General features: G+C 50.7%; 1 protein-coding gene across 3 annotated transcripts in view; it reads right to left on the reverse strand.

The window, feature by feature from the left end:
- MYT1L (myelin transcription factor 1 like) overlaps positions 1-20,175 on the reverse strand; it is a 140,150-nt gene that overhangs the window by 48,714 nt on the left and 71,261 nt on the right. For all 3 annotated transcript variants that reach the window (XM_045548966.1, XM_045548965.1, XM_045548964.1), the window contains exons 10-13: positions 17,552-17,802; positions 15,448-15,684; positions 13,624-13,745; positions 12,687-12,755 (exon numbers count right to left, since the gene is read on the reverse strand). In XM_045548966.1, the coding sequence (XP_045404922.1) occupies positions 12,687-12,755; positions 13,624-13,745; positions 15,448-15,684; positions 17,552-17,802 (679 nt within the window). The remainder of the gene's footprint in view (positions 1-12,686; positions 12,756-13,623; positions 13,746-15,447; positions 15,685-17,551; positions 17,803-20,175) is intronic.

Genomic DNA, 20,175 nt, shown 5'->3' on the forward strand with positions numbered 1-20,175 from the left:
TGTTTCGATCTTGGCCATTAGAGTTTTAAATTTAAGAAGTTTTATTCACTCATTTTTGGAACTGGGATACATTTTACGTTGCTAATGTCCTTTTTCCTGCCACCCTCCTCTCCTGCAAACAGTATCACACCGTCCGTGGCTGGTTCTGGTCTGTCTCAGATTCCGTCCTTTCCTGTGATGAACGCTTGCCTGGCTTACCCTGGGCACCAGCTGCCACTCTGAGCACTTACAAACGGGAGCTTGTTTACTGCCTGTAACAACCTGTCATGCAGCTGCCAGGGCGGCTGCCACTTTGTAGACGGGGAACCCAAAAAGTTAAGCAACTTGTCTAGGCTCACACAGCCAGGTGGTGGCCAAGCTGGGATTTGAAGTCCAGAAGTCTGGCTCTGAGGTCAGGGCTTGTAACCCTCTGCCAGGCTCCTGCCTCCTGCCTCGGGCTTCCAGAGGGACAGAGGAACCACGAGACGCCGTGGGCAGGCGGGCTGAGGCCCACTCCACGTGCCGACTGCCTTGCGTCCCAGGTTGAGACACCCACAGGATCCCAAATGTTTCTAGGCCTTGGAGGAGTCTTTGTTAAGGCAATTAAACATTCCGACTAGATTTTTAAACAGAAATTTAAAAAAATCAAGTAACAGATCTCAAATACTCGCAATGAAACCAAAAACAAAACTGTATTTTTTTTATTTAGCCTAAACACTTACTGAATTTGATGTCCCTATGGAATTAAAATCTAGAAATAGATGTTTTTGACGGCAAAATCCTTGTTACGACATGAAAGAAAGAAAACGAGAAATACCTTAGAGAAATGCCGGAGCCTCCCAGGCTACACGTGGACAGAGCGTCCTCGGGTCACCAGCATCACCCTGACCGTGAGGTTCAACTGAACCCAGACGCAGTGGGAACAAAACATCACATATTTAATTTAAAACAAGCTGACAAGCAAGATGGGCCACCCGACCGTGGAGTTCCCTGAGAGTGGGTCAGTCCGGGGGCAGAGCACCCGCAAAGCTGTCTGACGGTGTGTCCGGCGAGACAGCCCGGCACCTTCCGTCTCATAACAGCACGAGGCGGAGAGAGGGTGAGAGACGATGGCAGGGGACGCCGGGGCCCTCGGACGGACCTGCAGGACAGGAAGGAAGGAAGCGACAGGAACTCTAGAGTCTGGAGGGAAGGACATGTGGGCGGAGGCCAGGGGCAGCGCCCGCCCTGGCGGGTCAAGGGACTCGCGGGCAGACCCACCAAGCGCCGTCCGTGCGGAACAACCAGACGCTCCTCTCTCTCCCTCCGCAGCCCACCCAGGTCTTGAGACGCAGGTTTTCCCCTCAAGATGAGCCTTAAGTGTGGGAAGTGGATGAGTTTAAGTGAAAGATCGAAGTCGCTTTTCCACAATGTCTTAGGTTCCTCATCTGTAAGGCGGGCCCTGTAGATTAGCCGTTAATACTTTGTGAGACTACGTGAGCCCAGGTGCGGAAAAGTGCGGCTTTTTTTTTGAGACAGAGTCTCGCTCTGTTGCCAGGGCTAGAGTGAGTGCCATGGTGTCAGCCTAGCTCACAGCAACCTCAGACTCCTGGGCTCAAGCGATCCTCCTGCCTCAGCCTCCCGAGTAGCTGGGACTACAGGCATGCGCCACCATGCCCAGCTAATTTTTTCTACATTTAGTTGCCCGGGTCGTTTTTTTTTTTTTTTTTCTATTTTTAGTAGAAACAGGGTCTCGTTCTTGCTTAGGCTGGTCTTGAACTCCTGACCTCAGGCGATCTTCCCACCTCCATCTCCCAGAGTGCTGGGATTACAGGCGTGAGTCACCACACCTGGCTGAAACATGCTTCTTTTTTATATTTTAATGATTGTTTTCCTACAGTGAAGATTCTCAGATTCTGCCAACTTCCCGCTGGCACTGGCCAGACCCTGTCTGCCTGTCCCACCTGCTGGTCCTGCCCTGCTGCAGGGACGCAGCTGCAAACTGCCCACGTGGGGCTGGGCTGGAGGCCCCCAGGCTTCCCCGGTGGGCACTTCCCTGCACCACCCGGCCTGTGGTCCAGGGGCCAAGCGTGTGTGTCCTCCCTCTGTCCTTCCTGCAGCAATCAGCCGGCCCAGGTCCAGGTGACAAGGGTGTGTACGGGGAGGTAGGGCCAGCCTGTAGCCACATCATTCTGCCTGTGCCACCACTGATCACCTTCAGGTGACTTTGCCTCTGGATCTTGGCCATGTTAGTGGACTAACAGCGTTTTCCCAGGGACTTGGCACAGGGTGACAGCGGGAGGAGAGACCCCAGAAGCCCCGCAATAAGACCACGTCCAGAGGCAGGAAAGCAGCATGGAGGTCAGGCGGTGTCAGGGCCCAGGGTGGGGAGGCCCCGGGCCCAGGGAGGTACAGCCAGGCCCTGGAGGTATGCTCAGGCCCAGGGAGGTACAGTTAGGCCAGAGAGGTACAGTCAGGCCCGGGAGGTACAGTTAGGCCAGAGAGGTACAGTCAGGCTAGGGAGGTACAGTCAGGCCCAGGAAGTACAGTCACACCCTGGGAGATACAGTCAGGCCAGGGAGGTACAGTCAGGCCAGGGGAGGTACAGTCAGGCGTGGGGAGGTACAGTCAGACTTGGGAGATATAGTCAGGCCAGGGAGGTACAGTCAGGCCTGGGGAGGCACAGGGAGGCCAGGGAGGTATAGTCATGCCAGGGAGGTACAGTTAGGCCTGGGGAGATACAGTCAGGCTAGGGAGGTACACTCAGACTTGGGAGATACAGTCAGGCCAGGGAGGTATAGTCAGGCCCAGGGAGGTACAGTCAGACCCAGGAGGTACAGTCAGACCCAGGAGGTACAGTCACATCCTGGGGATGGCCAGGGAGGCGCAGGGAGCCCAGGGAGATACAGTCAGGCTGGAGGAGGTACAGTCAGGCCTAGGGAGATATAGTCAGACTTGGGAGATACAATCAGGCCAGGGAGGTACAGTCAGGCCAGGGGAGGTACAGTCAGGCTGGGGGAGGTACAGTCAGGCTGGGGGAGGTACAGTTAGGCCAGGGAGGTACAGTCAGCCCGGGGGAGGTACAGTCAGGCCAGGGGAGGTACAGTCAGGCCAGGGGAGGCGCAGGGAGGCCAGGGAGGTACAGTCAGGCCCAGGAGGTACAGTCAGGCCAGGGGAGGTACAGTCAGGCCAGGGAGGTACAGTCGGACCAGGGGAGGTACAGTCAGGCCAGGGGAGGCGCAGGGAGGCCAGGGAGGTACAGTCAGGCCCGGGAGGTACAGTCAGGCCAGGGGAGGTACAGTCAGGCCAGGGAGGTACAGTCAGGCCAGGGGAGGCGCAGGGAGGCCAGGGAGGTACAGTCAGGCCAGGGGAGGTGCAGGGAGGCCAGGGAGGTACAGTCAGGCCCAGGAGGTACAGTCAGGCCCAGGAGGTACAGTCAGGCCAGGGAGGTACAGTCAGGCCAGGGGAGATACAGTTAGGCCTGGGGAGGTACAGTCAGGCCAGGGGAGGTACAGTCAGGCCAGGGGAGGTGCAGGGAGGCCGGGGAGGTGCAGGGAGGCCAGGGAGATACAGTCAGGCTAGGGAGGTACAGTCAGGCCCAGGAAGTACAGTCGGGCCCAGGGAGGTACAGTCAGACCCAGGAGGTACAGTCACACCCTGGGAGATACAGTCAGGCCAGGGAGGTACAGTCAGGCCAGGGGAGGTACAGTCAGGCCAGGGGAGATACAGTCAGGCCAGGGGAGATACAGTCAGGCCAGGGAGGTACAGTCAGGCCAGGGAGGTACAGTCAGGCCAGGGGAGATACAGTCAGGCCAGGGGAGATACAGTCAGGCCAGGGGAGATACAGTCAGGCCAGGGAGGTACAGTCAGGCCAGGGGAGATACAGTCAGGCCAGGGGAGGTACAGTCAGGCCAGGGGAGGCGCAGGGAGGCCAGGGAGGTACAGGCAGGCCCAGGAGGTACAGTCAGGCCAGGGGAGGTACAGTCAGGCCAGGGAGGTACAGTCAGGCCCGGGGAGGTGCAGGGAGGCACACCTGCAGAACCCGGACACATTTCAAACATAGTTAAATGGAATTCACTAGTGCCCAGGACAGCGCTCTTTCTGTAAAAATGCAACAGAAAAATGGAATAGATGAGATGCATTTCCCTGAATCGCTGCTCCGAGATCACAGATGGTGTCTGGGAAGGAACACAGGGGCCGATGTTGGGGGTGCAGCTTGTGGGTTCCTGCTCCCGCCCTCCCCCCTCAGCGCAGGCCCTGGGGGCCCCACACAGGCCTTCACTCAAGACAGAGCCTGGGGGGAACGAGTCTCGCTCCTGAAACTGCCAGGAAAAAAGCCCTCCGAAATCCTTGTCAATAATTTCCCAACGGGAACATCCACTTTATTTCCAATTTTGTTCATTTTGCTCCAGGGAACTATAAATTAGTGAAGTGTTTACTACATTAAAACCTCAAATTTACAATTAAAGGCCAATATTGCCTCGTCCTACCGGGCAGACCTCCCATCACAGAAGACTTGCTGAGGTCTCAGCCCGCCGCAAGCCAGCGTCTGCACAGAGGGGCAGCCGAACTGAGGGGAAATGGGGCCGGATTCCCAACACCTGGGAGAGGCCAAATTCAGCCAGCAGGGAAACAGGAAGAAAACTCAGCCTGACATGTTTCACGCAAGGGCATGTGTCTGGCTTTGAATCCTGGCCAAGCAACAGCAAAAAAAGTGTGTGTATAAATTTATCATATATTTATACGTTAATAATTATATATTTAAAAACTTTTAAAATTTCAGTACTTGAAATTGTAAGGAAAATACATTTTCCTTTTTGTTCACATGCATCAAAAATGCTGTGTATATATTTAAAAAAGTAATTAATCTAAGATTTAAAAAATTAATGTATTCAAAGAATCATTTTCAAATTATTTGCAGAAGGTGTATTATTTTACATTTAATTTGATGATAAATGATCTTTTATTTGCTCGAAAGTAAACTATCATTGACTAGTTTCTGATGTCTGTATTAAAGTTTCATAATTTTGAAATGAGAGAATGGAATGGTTAGAAATATTTCACAAGACGAATCTTCCTTTTGACCTCATTCTAAATATAAAGTGTTCCCAAAGTTTGTCACAATAAAAAACAAAAAGCTGTACAAAGCTGGCTTTGGGAGTTAGAATTAACCTCCCACTTCAGGGAGAATTCAGAGTTCTTGTCACTAAGTTTTGCCACAGTCCTGGCAAACCGCTTTTTAAACGGCTTAGGGTACGAATTGCAAAAGTGGTTAAACGAATTAATTCATTCGGGAAGCCAGTGAGTCTGGCAGGTTAGAGATAAAATAACATGTGACCGTGCACTGAGCCCACCCGCCCCTGAATGACTGTCTCTCCCGAAGCCGGGATTCAGCAAAATTCTCCACCACAGTGACTGAGGAGCAAGGTCACACTAGAAAGTTCCAGAGGAGACTTTCATGGTTTCGTTAACTGACTGTGGATGGGGCGTCTTGTCTACATTCATCATGTTTCGTTTAGTTTTCACGAAAATGGAAAATGAGATATAAAGGAAACATTTACAAATTTAACCCCCATGAAGGAGAGGCAGCCTGGCCAGGACTTCCTCGGACACAGAAGGCTCCAGCACATTCTTGCAGCACATTCCAGTTTGGAAACCGCCTCCCACAGCCACCTGGCCCAGGCCAAGCCGCGGGGCCTCTGTGAGCCCCTCCCTGCTGTGACTGACCCCTAATCGGGTGCTCTGCTCTCTGGCCTAGTGTGCCCTAGGTCTGTCCCTGTCCCTGCCCTCTGCAGGGCCCGCTCCCCTCGGGAAGATAAACCCCAGGAGGGACCCTCCCCAGCCCCTCCTCCCTGTGGTCCACTCTCTGGGCCCTGACCATCCCAGGCCACTGCTTACAGCCCCCTCGGTCCCACTGAGCCTTGGGACACTGTCCAGCATCCTCAGGAGCACGTCAGCATCGGGTCCCTGCTGTCCTGCTGGCTGCGGTGCCCCCAGCTGAGCGAGGCCTCTGTGGTTAGCAGAGCTCTCTGCCCCGTGTCTGTGCCCTCGTTCCTGAGCTGCGTTCTCCTCTCCACCCGCTGCTAGGCTGGCTCCAGCGTCCTCCCAGACCTGCGCACACTCCCTGGTTCTCAGACACCTCCCCTGCCCTGGCTCTCAGTAAGGCTGTGTGTGTCTCCTCGTGGCTGGACCTCAGCCTCAGGGCCACATGTGGCCCTCCAGATCCCCAAGTGTGGCCTCCACTAAATCCGGACTTCACAGAACAAATCCCTTTATTAAGAAGATTTGTTCTGTAAAATTTGGATTTCGTCAAAAAGCCGCACACGAGGATCCAGGTCCCCTATGCCTGCGTGGACACACTCACACATATTTGTTTTTGGTCTGCTTTAAACAACTGACCAGGGGTCCTGGGAGGCAGAATTTGTGTCTTATCTCTGTGTATTGATTAGATATTTTGGAAACAATGAACGAATGAAACATCGCTCAGTTTTCGATCCCCCTGAGAATGTCCTGTCCTGGTTTGTGCTTTGTCTGGGGGGTCGGGAGCTTCAGGTTCCCAAATCGTCCATCTTTGCCAGAAGACGCAGAGATGGAGACAATCCCAGGCGGCCAGGGCAGTTTCTGACGCATGTTTGAACAAGCACGCACACGGAGCGGAGCGCTGACAAGTACAACAAAAGCAACCACGAGCCTGTGTGTCGACACACGCCTGGCGCACCCCGCCCCCGGCGCACCCCGCCCCCGGCGCACCCTGCCGTGCATAGGGTAGGAAGGGGTCAGGGGGCTGTTCCACGCCGTGCACCCTCAAAGCGTGACTCTCCCAGTGTCTTTTCCTTTTCCTTTTTTCAATTAAAGGCCTTGATGTAAAGTATTCCAAAGCTCAAAATGTTTCTGAGTGAATTATTGTTCTCATTTCTGTGACATAAGACGCAAAGGATGCAAAGTCATTTGGTAAATATCAGTTCAACATTTATATTTCTCTCCTTTGAGTTCTGGCCAATGTTTTCACAAGGCGAGCTACTTTGCCACTGGTAACAACAGTATTTATTGCCTGTCTACCATGAGCCGCTGTCAGTACTACCTCGTCACAGATAAGGAAACTGAGGCCCAGAGGAAATTCACAACACACCCCTCTCACCAGAAAGTTGATGTTATTTCATTTTGCACAAAGAATCTCTGCATGAAAAATCATGTATCTTGACCATTTAAACTTAAGTGCTGCCACCTCTTGCCTTTCTTTAATTTCCTGAGTCTGATTTCTATTGTGAATTTTAATACAACCTGAATCAAAACACTGATGATGGTGAGTCGTAAACAAACAAACAAACCTAAATTGAATTTCAAATATTGCTAGAGAACTTTATAAATGTTTTATAAAGCACAGATCCCTTTATAGAGTTAATTAAACAATGAAGTTTTGTTGTTGTTTAGTTTGGTTTTGGTTGGTTTGTGTGTGAATATAGTTAGTTTAAGGTAATTAAGATAGAGCGCCAAACCCAAACGTGGACACCTGGAACTCACTTCATGCTCTGGTGTACAGCTCAGACAGACCCCGAGCGGGATTCTGCTCCGAGAACAGACATCCGGGGACATGGCCCAGCCTCTGCTTCCCTCCCCACCCGGGAGGCCACTGCTGGGCATTGCGTCAATGACAGCGCCCTGGGACAGAGGGAAGGCAAGGGCTTTCCTGGTCCCCTCCCTCAACAAGGAGGCAATGAATCGAGGCCTGGGGGGCCAACTTTGGTTATTGCTGGTTGTAGGTCCATTGTGTGTGTGTGTGTGTGTGTGTAACTGGAGTCGCCCTGAACATTCCTATTTTAGAAGTTTTACTACTGATATATTATGCTTAACTGTATTTCCCATATTGAGCTTATTTTAAAATTGTTTCTACTCATTATGACAAAATAAAAACATATCTGGAACAAGCTGTATTTGGTAGGGTATTTAAACAAAATGCTGTAGTGCAAACTTTGTAAACCTTTTACGGATGTTGCCATAAAGGGGTAGAACTGAGTCTCTGCTGGCGCAAGGTCAAAGTGCACCTGGCTGGTTGTGAGAAATGCCTGTGAGCAGGTTTCCACCCCAACGTGACGTAATGCGGGATTCACCCACCCTGGCCTGACTCCAGTTTAACTCCCTGTGTGGGTTACAAGAAAACCGCACGAGGCCAGCCCTGGGAAGAAAACAACCGCATGTATGCGCATGTGTGGTCACAGCCACAGCTAAACTTAGTTGCACCCAAACCCTTGATTCTTGATGACAAAACAAGGCACCCGAGGAGGCGTGAATTCGAAGAGCAAGTGGGATGTGAGCAGAAGCTCAGCTCCAGCCTCCTCACTGCCGCTATGGTCCATGCCTCTCCGTGAGCGGCCTCAGTTCCCACACATGTAAAACGGGTCTATGTGTGCCTTCCCGTCTTTCTCACGAGGGTGGAGGTCTGCATGTGCTCTGGGTCCCCCGCCAAGCACCCTACAGGCAGCGTGTTTCTGGACAAGCAGGTGCCGCCACGGACTTGGGGAGGACTGAGTGGCCTGGCAGAGCTTGCCAGGGCCCCCGGTCTGTGTGGGGGAGGGACCGGCCCCCCTGCACCCCAGGATCCCCCTCTCGCCCAGAGACGCTGGTGTGCCCAGGCGCTCTGGGGTGTGCTGGGTCAGCTGCCGAATGAAACCGCCTTTGCTACTGAAATGAGGAGTCCCTGAGAGTAACCATGAAGCAAAAGGCCCCGGGTGAGCTCCCTCCCACCGCGGCTGAGTCTCACGGGACTTTCTGTCCTGGGGGAGCTGAGTTTACACCGAGGCCAAGTCACCCTCCCGATGAGCAAATGCGCTATCTACTAAAGAAACCAGACCCCAGTCCAGGCGCTTGTAATCTGCAAACTTCTGCGGATTTACTATTGGAAACTGAAAGTGAAAGCTTACAGAAGTGAAGATTATTTCTCAGGGTCTGATGGGCCGTCAGTGGAGGGGCCCCGCACCCCAACAGTGGGGCCGTCAGCCCCAGCACACCCCCGTCCTGTACCCTTATATTCACAGCTGAAAAGTGAGACCCAGGACATCCCCAAATTAACTGGCCTTTAGCAAACAGTAATATCTTGGCCTAAGTTAAAATTTTTAATTCTTTGATTTATGGTTTATTTTAAAATAAATGTAACCTGGTTAAAAAAGGTTTATGTTACATGTGGCTAAATTTCTGTAGCCTAAGCTAAAAATACCTAGGTTATGCACACAGAGATTACAGAATCCATTAGAACATTCTAAAAAGTGGAGAACCAAAAAGCAGGGCCCCCCATGGTGATTAAATCACAGTGGTCTAATATTCCTCCTCCTGAATGGGGTCACACTAATGACGGGACTTGTGGTATTACAAGGTAAAGATATGAATAATAAGGAGGCATCTAAATTTGGCCAACCAAAGTATAAGTGAAAGCCAATTTGTGGGCCCATTTTAAGAGCTAATTGCCTCTGATTGAAATCAGTTTTGATTTGGCTTAAATTGGTTCCTGAAATGGCTGAGACACCTACATCGTCCTCGTGCCTGCCAGGGAACACGCATCTGGAAGCAGGAAAAGAATTCCTGGTGGGGAGAACATGGTTCCTTAAAAAGAAAAAAACAGGCTGATGTGATATGATTTGCAAGTTCCTCCACGTTGCTGCTTTCAGGGAAACTTAGCAAATGAAATTTTAAGAGAAGAAACTTCTCTTTAGAATCAGAGCTCATGTTAGCAGGATTTCTTACCAAAAAGCCACTTTAATTTCCACACTTCTATTCTCTTTTGGTTTTTGGTCTATGGTCTCAACGAATGTCACAGCCAGGTAATCCCTATGGTGGCCCTGGGCCTGCAGGGGGGTCCCGGAGGCGGGGGTATGCTGTGTAACTGGGACTCTGCCTCACAGCATCTGCGCAAAAGGGTCTGCGAGGCCCAGGGGCTCTGAGCTGCCCCCACCCCGCCCTCTGCCTCCACCAAGGGCCCTTTTACCCCTCGGGTTCCTGCCTCGCCTGCGAGCCACTCAGCTGTGTTTTCTACGTCAGATGGAACAGAGGACAGAAACAGCAATAGTTCCAATGTTTGCGCAAAATCCACGTACACATTAAGTTTTAATACATCTTCAGTTTACATGCTGTACATAATTAAACATGAAATTACTGATTTCTCTTCAAGAATATCCCACGTTTGTTACTCCACATAAGGACTGAGCAAAGTGTTATGTCAGAAGTCTAAGAGCTTTGAGGACCCAAGACCCAGAGTTTATCTGGCAGAATATGTCTTGTCCATGATCAAGAATGTCCTGTGAATGGCCAACTATCAAAGTTCAGTGTTGGAACTGACAAGATTTCCAGAAAATTCTGTCTGCTAGCTGATGCATAGTAGAGAAGAACTGTTTGCGGTCACTGGGGCCCACGTTCTACATGCGTCTGTATGCAGAGCAGAGAGCATGGCGCTGAGCAGTGGACAGCAGGCACCGAGTGCTCAGCCAGGGAAGCTGCTGCTGCGGAGCACGTGACCCAGGCCCTGAAACACGCGCACAGGGAACGTCACACTGAGAAGGCACATGCGGGAATCATCCCAAAGAAAGTGACCGCCAAAGGGGCTGGTCCACGCCCGCTGCCGGCGGGGAGAGCGGCCGACAGAGCTCGCTGACCGCATGGACTAAGTGCAGGGTGGAGGGCACCGCCGGCTAAGGGGTGAGGAAAACGTCACCATCTATGGTTCCCTCAGTCTGGAAAGACATAGTATCAAGTAAAAATGGGTCATTGAAACATTAGACGTTTAACTGAAATCTGTAGTTCTGAAGATACATCAATAGAAATGACCCTTTCAGAAAACAAGTCAAGCTTGGATTCCCCAGAGAGGCTCAATCAAGACAGGACTTACATTTCGCAAAGACAAGTCTAGAAATGGGTGTGGCTTTTAGATCAGCCCCAAATTAGGACAAGACCATCCACCTTCGGGAAGACACAGGCCCCCTCCAGGACAGGCGGGAAAGGGTGGGCGGTGGCTGAGCAGCCCTCCCCCGCCCTAGAAGACGGAGAGCCAGCGCCTTGGCTGGCAACGCCAAGGCTGAGACCACCGCACCGCCTCGCAGTGGAGGGAGGTAAGAAGAACGTGCTGGAACTGGAGACAGCAAGTCTGCTCGGAATTTCAGACCAACACAAACTTTCAAGCCCAATTTTAAGGGATGCAAGAAAGGAAAGCTGAGCCCCTCAGGAGAGGACAGTCTCGGAGGGGTCTGGGACTCTGCCCGGTCAGAAGCGGGACTAGATGCCAGCCGTGCAAAGGTGCTTTCCTGCTCACAGCTGGCCTGCTGGAGCTGGAGATGAGCCGGCCTTCTGCAAAGTGCCCTCATCAAGAAAGTCAAAGGGATGTCGCCATACTCTGATGTGTTGGCCAAGTTCCAAGTGCATTCGTCACATTTTGACCAGGAGGGAAATGTGGTTTCAAGCCATAAAAGAGATCCCTGGACAGAGCGGGTTGAGTTGCTGTTGCTACTGCTGTCGGTCTCGTGACTCTAGAGCTACTGTGCCCGTCAGGCACTGCTGCGGATGACGCCACAGACTTTAGAGCTGTTAAGGAAGAGGAAGCCCTCCAGGTGTTACATTCCACGAAGAGAATTCCAAGAGTCTCGTGGCGCAAGAGCTAGTTCAGGAAGTCACTGAACATGAGCAGGTGATCTATGGCTCTAGGGCCTTGGACAGGGATCCTGCAAGAAATGACACGGGGTGAAACAGAACCTGCGCTCGCTGACGGCCTGGTGTGTCGTCGGGGCAGGGTGGCTGGGCAAGAATCAAATGTGGGTTGGAAACATCATCTTCTCTGCATGGACACTAAAGCCTTTTCCACACAGAATGCAAACCAAGCAACTGACATAACGACAGCTCTGTCAGATCACTAGAAACAGCTACTGTGGGGACCCTTGGCTCTCCCCGTGCTGCGGAAGTCCTTCAGCTCTCGCCCCGTCCCTCGCGTCTGCCTGAGTGTCTGCCTCACTGGAGCCTGAAGGCTTCCTTACACTTTCCGTAACTTTACCGACTTCTTTCAAAACCTAACTAGGACCTGAACATAGACATCTACATAGAAAGAAGGAAAACCTCAGTCTGGTGGTATAAATGTAGGTGGTATTGCCATTTTCCCAAATTTACTCTTAAAAATTACAGGCATAGAGGAGAGGGGGGTAAAGTTGAGAATGATGTGTGTGTCTCTGTGTGCAGCTGAGGACCAGGACTACATGGATTCCTGAACTGCGAGCAGTCATTGTCCTAAAGAGTGTTGATAACTAAGACCACAGTGCATTTAGCAGATTAGCTACAATTGTGGTAGATTTTTATCATGAGTGCTATTTAAGTATCTATGTTCTAAATAACATTAATTTCTGGCTTCAAAAATATCAATTCTGATTCTTTAAGTTACAACCATTTTCTACAAGTGTGAGTAACTGTAAAACTTCCCTTTCGTATGCATGCACTTCTGAAAACACCCATGCTCTAGGAAACTCGAGATAGAAAGGGTATGAGATGGAAGACCTAGGGTAAATGCAAGGGCGGGAGGCAGGCTGGGTTGTTTAGAGAAGTGGCTAAAATCCCGAGAACCCGGCTGTGGGTGCTGCACCCGGGCACTGATGAGCGCAGGTCATTTTTGTTACAGACATTTTTCTTTTCAAATGACACATCACTCTTTGTGAACTACTGAGAGAAGAAGTTTTTAAAAGAGAACGATTTCCATTAAAGCTTACTTGAGTTCTTGGGAGCTGGTGGCCAGCATGCTCCGGATGCTTTTGTCAGCCAGCGGGCAGCCCGACAGACTGTAAGACAGGCCAGGAAGTCGGGTGAGTGACCTCTAAGCGGCTGAGCTCCCGAACAAACACAACATAAAAACTGAAATTAAAAAGTTTAATGCAGAAAAGCAATGGGCAAGTGCTGTATATTGAATTTTTTGTACATTTAACTCTGAATATGTTCAAATATAAATTTAAGAAGATATTTCTGTTAATATGCAATTATTTAAAAATAAGATAAATTGTTTATGCTCTTTGGTGTAAATATTTAAGAATAATTTTGCAAATTTAGGTAGTTTACTTGAAAATAAAAGACATTATACAACACATAAATTGGCATGCTTTTGAAGGTCAACATATAGCACTTAAAGGGTTGACACAGAATTCAACATTTTTACTTTGACAGCATTGTTGAGGTAAGCTGAAAACAATAAATTGAAAAGACAGAATCCACCATGAAAAAAATGAAGTCACACCTTCTGTGTGAGGCGTAATTACCAGTCACATGACCACTCCCATCACACCCCGGAGTTGGACATCTGCCACCAGACAAAAACAAGAACAGCCAGAATAGTAAGTATGTTTTAAAAAAACTTTTAAAAAAGTTTCATTGTTTCCAGTTTAGCTGCAATGTCTGCAAGGGGATTTAAGCACCCTGGAGAAAAGCTGCAAATGCACAGGGTTAAATGGAAATGACGCCTCCGTACGACAGAGCATCGTCGAGGACAAGCAAGTGCACAGTCAGCTCCCACTCTGCGGGACCGGCAGCCTAAGACATTGTGCTGCGAGGGTCGCATGCTCCCACGGCAAGGCATATACAGATCCGGCTTTTAAAAGTAAGCCAAAGAATGGGAAAATTAAGAAAAGTCACAATTTCACCTCACACTATGCTTACGTTATCAAATCCTTTTTGCTCTCCTTGCACTGCGGGTACTTGGGTTTTGGACTTGGGATGGTCACCTCCCCTGGGTACCTTCTTTCTTCGAGAGCCTCCTGGAACGGGTCCAGCTCTTCCGGCTGCAGGCAAAGCAGAGCTTCAGCGCCACAGGTGGAAACTCAGCACAGACGAGACAAGGTGGCTCGTGGCTCTGGGGTGGCCACCTCTACCTTCCCCACCTCTTCCTACTACCCAGTTAAAATCGTTGTGTATCTTTGACCTGATAAAGCCCTTCTGAAAATGCAAACTGAACTTCCATCACCTGCTCTAAACTTCTCAAATTATGGTCACTTGCCAGCGGTTCGGGCCCTTGTTCAATATTCACTGGCCACACTCACAACAGGGACACACAAAGGGTCTGGCCGCCAGAGAGCCCACTTCTACTTTGGTCTTCTCATCCCACACTCAGTAAACACCTGTGTCTGGCTGTCACAGCAAGACCCCACACCGACCTGCAAACATTCAATACAGTACCTAAAAATAGTTTAGGATTGCATTTTTACCAATCAAGGTAAGTATTTTACAGGTATGTGCTTTTGCTTTTAAGACTCCAGGCAATGGAAGACCGACTCAGATGAGTGTTGTAACTTCCCGTTTTTCTTGTGCAGCATTTTCCTTTTTGGGAAAGTGTGTCCAAGTGCAGTGACCCTGAGGTTCCTGCAGATGGCAACGCTGAGCAAGCATGTTCCTCGGTCCCTGCAGGACAGCGAGGTTTGATGTCCCCGACAGTCTATGATATGAAAACACTCTGTCGTCTTACAAGGGCTTAATTGTAATTAAAATAAATTCCAAGATTGAACTTCTCTGCCTTATTTGGTAGTCATGATATAACACTGCAGTAAAGAAAAAAATACTTGGAAATTTAGCTTGCCGCTCAGATTTGCTTCTATTTCACAGTGACTGGTACTGAAATCCATTTGGAGGGTGGAGACAACGGGCTTGTGAGCAGGTGCCCTCTGCCCGTGTCTACGGGAGCTCTTGTTTCTGTCTTCCACTTCCTTGTTTCTGCAGGATGCTACTGCTTTCATGGTGGGCTCCCTTTTGTACTTAAACGTTTTTTATTTTGCAGGGAATAAAGAAGATCTCATAATTTTCAGAACTGAACACTAAAGAAAAAGTCAGTTGAATAAAGAATGTTTTTTCCATTTCTTTTCAAAGCCTCAGGACTATTATATCTATTTTAATAACTTGAATATGTAAATTGTAACTACATCAAAAATATGGTCTTGGCATAGGTGTTTTAGTAATATTGTTGTAAATAAAGATTTAGGTGATTGCATTAAAATAATTTATTCAAGGCTAAGTAAAGTCTTCTAAACACTTTAGGTTTCTTAGAGAAGAGACACTGTCCTTAGCTTCAAAGAGCTAGTTAATTAATAGCACCCAGTTAACCACTGAAGTATATATAATATGTATATAATATATATTATAATTCTCTACCTGCAAAGCAAATCCTGTATTGCATCAACAGGTCACCGAGAGAAAATGGACTGGTGTGCCACTTACACACGTTCTTAGAGAAATCATTTGTGACAAAACATACTTGTTAGAAAATGAAATTTATCATTTAAAAGAGTATAGTTTGTCTCATGCAAATTAATGTTGTCACAAATCTCTTCTCAGTCAAAAAAAATGTTTTCTAAGTCTTAGTCAGCTAAAGGTCATATTTAAAGAGAAAATCTATTTTCTCTTAGGCTGTATGTAAAAGGTATTTTCATTCACCCGGGGCCCAATTTTAGAGCCTCGCAGTCAACACGGGACAGGTTCAATGGAAGGACCTACCGTTATCTCTTTGGACTCGTCCTCGTCTATCCTCCGGGGCTTCATCTTGGTGTAGTCAACAGGCAGGTCCCAGCAATCCCCCTCGCCCAGCTGGAAACACCTGCTGTCCATCACTGCCTGCTGCTGGGGGGACATGGGCTCCAGGGGCGTCAGGATGGGGCAGCAGGTGTCCCTTGGCCTCTGCTTGTTCATGCTGAGGTCCAGGGTCCCGTTCTCATCCACCTCCATGTCAGGGTTCTGTCGGCAGAAAGACATGGTGACTTGGCTTGGCCTGATCGTCTGGGAGCTCTGCCAGTCCGTCCTCGCAGACCGCAGTCCTGCCTTCAGCCGGCATAGACTTCAGTCCTAGGACTCCTTACTGCTGTGTCATTTACCCGAGCCCCTGGGGTGCCTGACATGGAACGCTGGGACTTCTCTGCTGTCCCAGGTTTAGCTGCAAAATTTGTTGGAGGATCCATCCATCCATCCATTTTTCTCTACTATCTATCCCCCCGCCCCCGTCTCTGTCTCTGTCTCTGTCTCTCTCTCTCTCTCTCTCGCCTTTTTTTCCTGTTACATCTGTGCTCTTAGAAATGAGCCTGGCCAAAAGAAAATTTAAAAAAGTGATTAACTTCAATTTCTTTCCAGGTCAAATACCTAAGAGATAAAAACTGTGTGTGTATGTATGTGTGCATATATGCTTGTGTATGTATGTGTGCATACATGCATGTAAGACGCTTGCAATGAGACCCCATCCTTGCAGCTGCTACCTTGATAAATAGCACGGCATTATTCTGCCTGAACTCTCTTTGTCAAAGTGTAGTCGCGATTTGAAGCTTTGATACTAATTTAGGATTCATAATGTTGGACTGATTCTCTCAGTCTTACTATAATTTTAAGAAAGTGAAAAAAAAACTGGAAGAGGCTCTGTCTTGTTTCTTGCCACAGAATCTCCTCCGTACTAGCCTCACATTTCTGCAGCCCGATCGCCACGAAAACTGCATGCCCTGATACTTCTCCAATATCTAGGAATAAAAATATCAGTAGACGAGAAAGCATTTGCAAAATATAAGATTACTGACCTTGCTCCATTCTTACAAATTACAATTGTTTATAACAACTGCTGTCAGTGTGGTGAGCTCAGGTGCAGGGCAGAGCAGCGCTGGGTGAGGAGAGGGCCTGTGTCTATCTGGAGAGGAGGTGGGCAGGCTGCTCATGACTCCTCTGAGAACACAACGGGGTCGCTCCCCGGCACCCCTGGTTCTCTCTGGCTGCCTAGTGGCCCTGGGGAGGCAGCTCTCTCCGGATCTAGCACCGCTTACATTATCCCGGATAGACATTGAGCCCATCCTGGGAAGTGCGGTATCACAAGGATGGGAAAACATGCACCACACGTACTCGCCATCAAAATGGCACTAACTGATCCACACCAAGGTGCTCACGTGGTAGTAATGCTCACTGGGTGCCAGTCAGGAGGGGGGTAGGGGGAAGGGGTGGAGGGTGGGTAAACCCACAGCTAATGGAGACGGGGTGCACTGTATGGGGGAAGGACAGGCTTGTGGCCCTGGCTTGAGTGAGGCAAATGCATTTCATGTAACCACAATGTCTGCACCCCCAGAATATCCTGAATAAAAAAAAAAAAAAGAAAAACCAGAAAATCTCCATAAACGCTGCATACCACTGTGGGATCTATGGAGTTTTTGAACTAATGGGTGCTGCTGTGTCAGATGTGGGCTGCCTGCACTTCCTGCAAGTACGAAAGCAGAGGGCAGTCCCCTGGAGTGGGGCTCAGGGACAGTCCTGTGTTTTACTTGACTATGGTGCTAACAGACCGTCCTTCCTGGGGACAGTCCCCAGTTCTACCTGACAGTGGTGTCAGCAGACCTTTCTGTGTTTGGATTTTAAGGCATATTGCTCCTCAGCTCCGTGTTCTCATGAAGTGTCCTTTAGATTCAAGATACGATCTGCGGCCCCGCGGAGCAGGGTCCGTGTGCGCATGAATCCCGACTGAGCCGGGAGCCCCCCTTGGACAAGGTGCCGCGCAGGCTGCTTTCACGGTGACCCGGGCACCTGCCGCGCACAGCGCCCCGCAGCCCCAGCCCCAGCCCCGCCAGGGCCCGCATACCCGCGCGGCGCACAGGTCCTGCGGCTTGGTGGACAGGTTCTGCGGCATCTCGCGGCAGCGCGTGGACAGGTTGAGGATGGCCGTGGCCGCCATGTGGGCCGCCTCCACGTCGTGCGTGTAGTCGAAGCTGCTCTTGCTGCAGGTGCTGCTGGCGCTGCTGCCGCCGCCGCAGCTCAGGTTGCTGCTGCTGCTGGGTGCGTAGCTGCTGGTGGTGCTGCCGCTGGGGCTGGCGTCCTTGCAGTACCGCTTCGCTGGGGAGACAGGGACGGGCTCAGCGCGTGGGCACCGCCGCGGCCGCGCTGCAGCAGGAAGAAAGCCAACCTCTGGCTTCTTTTTCTTCCCTCCCCACTCCCGTTTTTTAAAATATACTTTTTAATTTTTAAGCACTGTATATGTTTGAAGGAGCAGAGAACCGGGCTGACCCTGGGGCAGGATCCACCCCACTCTTGAAGCAGCGCCAGTGACCTGGGCCCTCAGAAAGCAGGCGCCTGCCCGGGACTGTGGCCACCAGCTGCGGGCAGGTGCCTGGGCAGCAGCGGGTCCAGGCCCCGCCCCACGATTGCCGGCCAGCGCCTTCGCGGATGGATGGCGGCGGCCGTGGAGCGCTCATCTGGCAGGGGACGGGCCCCCTGCAGCCTGGGGGGCTGTGGCAGCCAGTTGGTCCCCAGCTGGGGCCGTGTGCAGGTGACCCGGATTCAAGAGGCCCTGGGGGCCACCTGCTGGGCCATGGGGATTCTGGCTGGGCATGCAGATGGACAGTGTGACTCAAATATCCTTACTCTGTAATTCTTGGAATTCTAACACAGGCCTAGAGCTAAAGGAGAGAGTTGCTCACACCTGTGGACACAGATGAGCCCAGGATAAGCATCAGGACACCTCAGTGTGGTGGCACAGTGGCACGAAGACACACCGGCACATGCCACATGTGGTGACACCCCCGTTTTACACTAATAGCCTCTCTATTGTCCTGCACCCAGGAGCTCTGCCTAGAGGACTCCGGTAGCTCAGTGATCCTTCCTGAACAACCATCCTCACTAACAGCCAAACGTAGAGGCGGGATTATCTGTCAAGAGCTGCTTAAAAATCTCCTTTAGTGCACATATGAGAACATGTTTGAATCTGTGATTTACTAAGATGCACCTATTTCTACTAATACATCATCACCGCCAGCTACTGTCATGGGATGCTCACCATGTGGGGCCAGATGCTTCGCCCTAACCCAGCGAGGTGCCGGCTCACTTAGCAGTGAACCTGGATGGTCTGAAAGACCCCACAAACAGCTCTCTCCCAGGGGCCTAAGCCCCTCCTTTGATTAAATGCCTTTGTTCCAAAGTAAGCTCAGCCTACTCCCTGCGGATGGCACGAGGCCAGCCCCGGAGAGCTTGGTGATGGGCTGAAGATGAACCTTGCGCTTCGGGCCACTGGTCCTAACTAGCAAAGCCCTAGCCTGGGGATCTTGATGGAAGCTGCAAGGGGTGGGGGCTGCAGGTGGCCACTGTCCCCCGGGTGCCTTCGACACCATCATGAGCAGCTCCGTACTGGATCCTGACATCCTCAGCGACTTCCTCCCAAATAGGAAGAAGAAAACAAAACTCAAAGAACCTTCTCATATAGCTAACAGGGTCACTATGAGCCACACTAAGAAACTATCCCAAAACTCTGGATTTAGATACAAAGGAGAAACAATTACATAGTCATCATTGATAATGTCGATTTTGGACTGAAGCCTGTGTTCTCAGGACACTGAGGAAGAAGAACGTTGTTGGTGACACTTGGAAAGCAGTGACGGCCACAGGCCAGGACAGGGGCTGGCCAAGTGTTCTCCTGCCCAAAGCTACAGAACAAGCCACACAAGCAAGTGACCGTTTTGTCCCAGCTTCCCTTGTGTGGGCGAGAGGCTCAAATCCCCACACGCAGAACCCGTGAAGTGCAGCAGCGACTGGTAGATGACATTACTTCTACAACGCTGACCTGAACCAGCAAGGCCACACAGAATAGTCCCACACCTGGAGGGGCACAGCTGTCACAGTGTCCCTCAGCCTGTGCCCCTGAGGAGGCCCCTTATCTAAGTGGCAGCACAGTGCAGGGTGGGCAGTGGCCGAGGCTGGGCACAGACCAGGCCAGGCCACTGAGAGGGGCTCCCCGGGGGCCAGGGCCGGACCCTCCAGCAGGCACCACAGCCACGCGGAGTGACTGCTAGTTCACAGTTTGTGATACTCTGGATTTGGACTAAAGGTATTAATTTTACATCATTTACAATTTTGTTAGAGAAAACCAGGAGTACAAAAATTGTAGGAGAAATGAAACAACACTTATGAGGGGCCCTCCTTTCTCACTGGTGAAGGCCAGCCACCGGTTCAGAACAGAAGCAGCCCACATAAATAAAATATAACAGGTTTGTTTTGAAATGGATACATTTCAATTTCTAAAAAACAAGGAAAAGGAGCAACATGAGCCTATGCAACAAACTGCGGCCAACACGGGGCGGTCAGAGCCGGGCAGCCAGGGACCCAGCGCGAGCCCCCGCCCCTGCTGGGGAGGTCGGGTGCCCCCGCCGTGTGCTGCCCCTGCAGTCACTGCCCTGCGCGCTGCGCTCATGGGGTTTCCTGCCGTGACTGCACGGT

The sequence above is a fragment of the Lemur catta genome, chromosome 4 (genome assembly GCF_020740605.2).
Source record: "Lemur catta isolate mLemCat1 chromosome 4, mLemCat1.pri, whole genome shotgun sequence".
NCBI classification, from domain to species: domain Eukaryota; kingdom Metazoa; phylum Chordata; class Mammalia; order Primates; family Lemuridae; genus Lemur; species Lemur catta.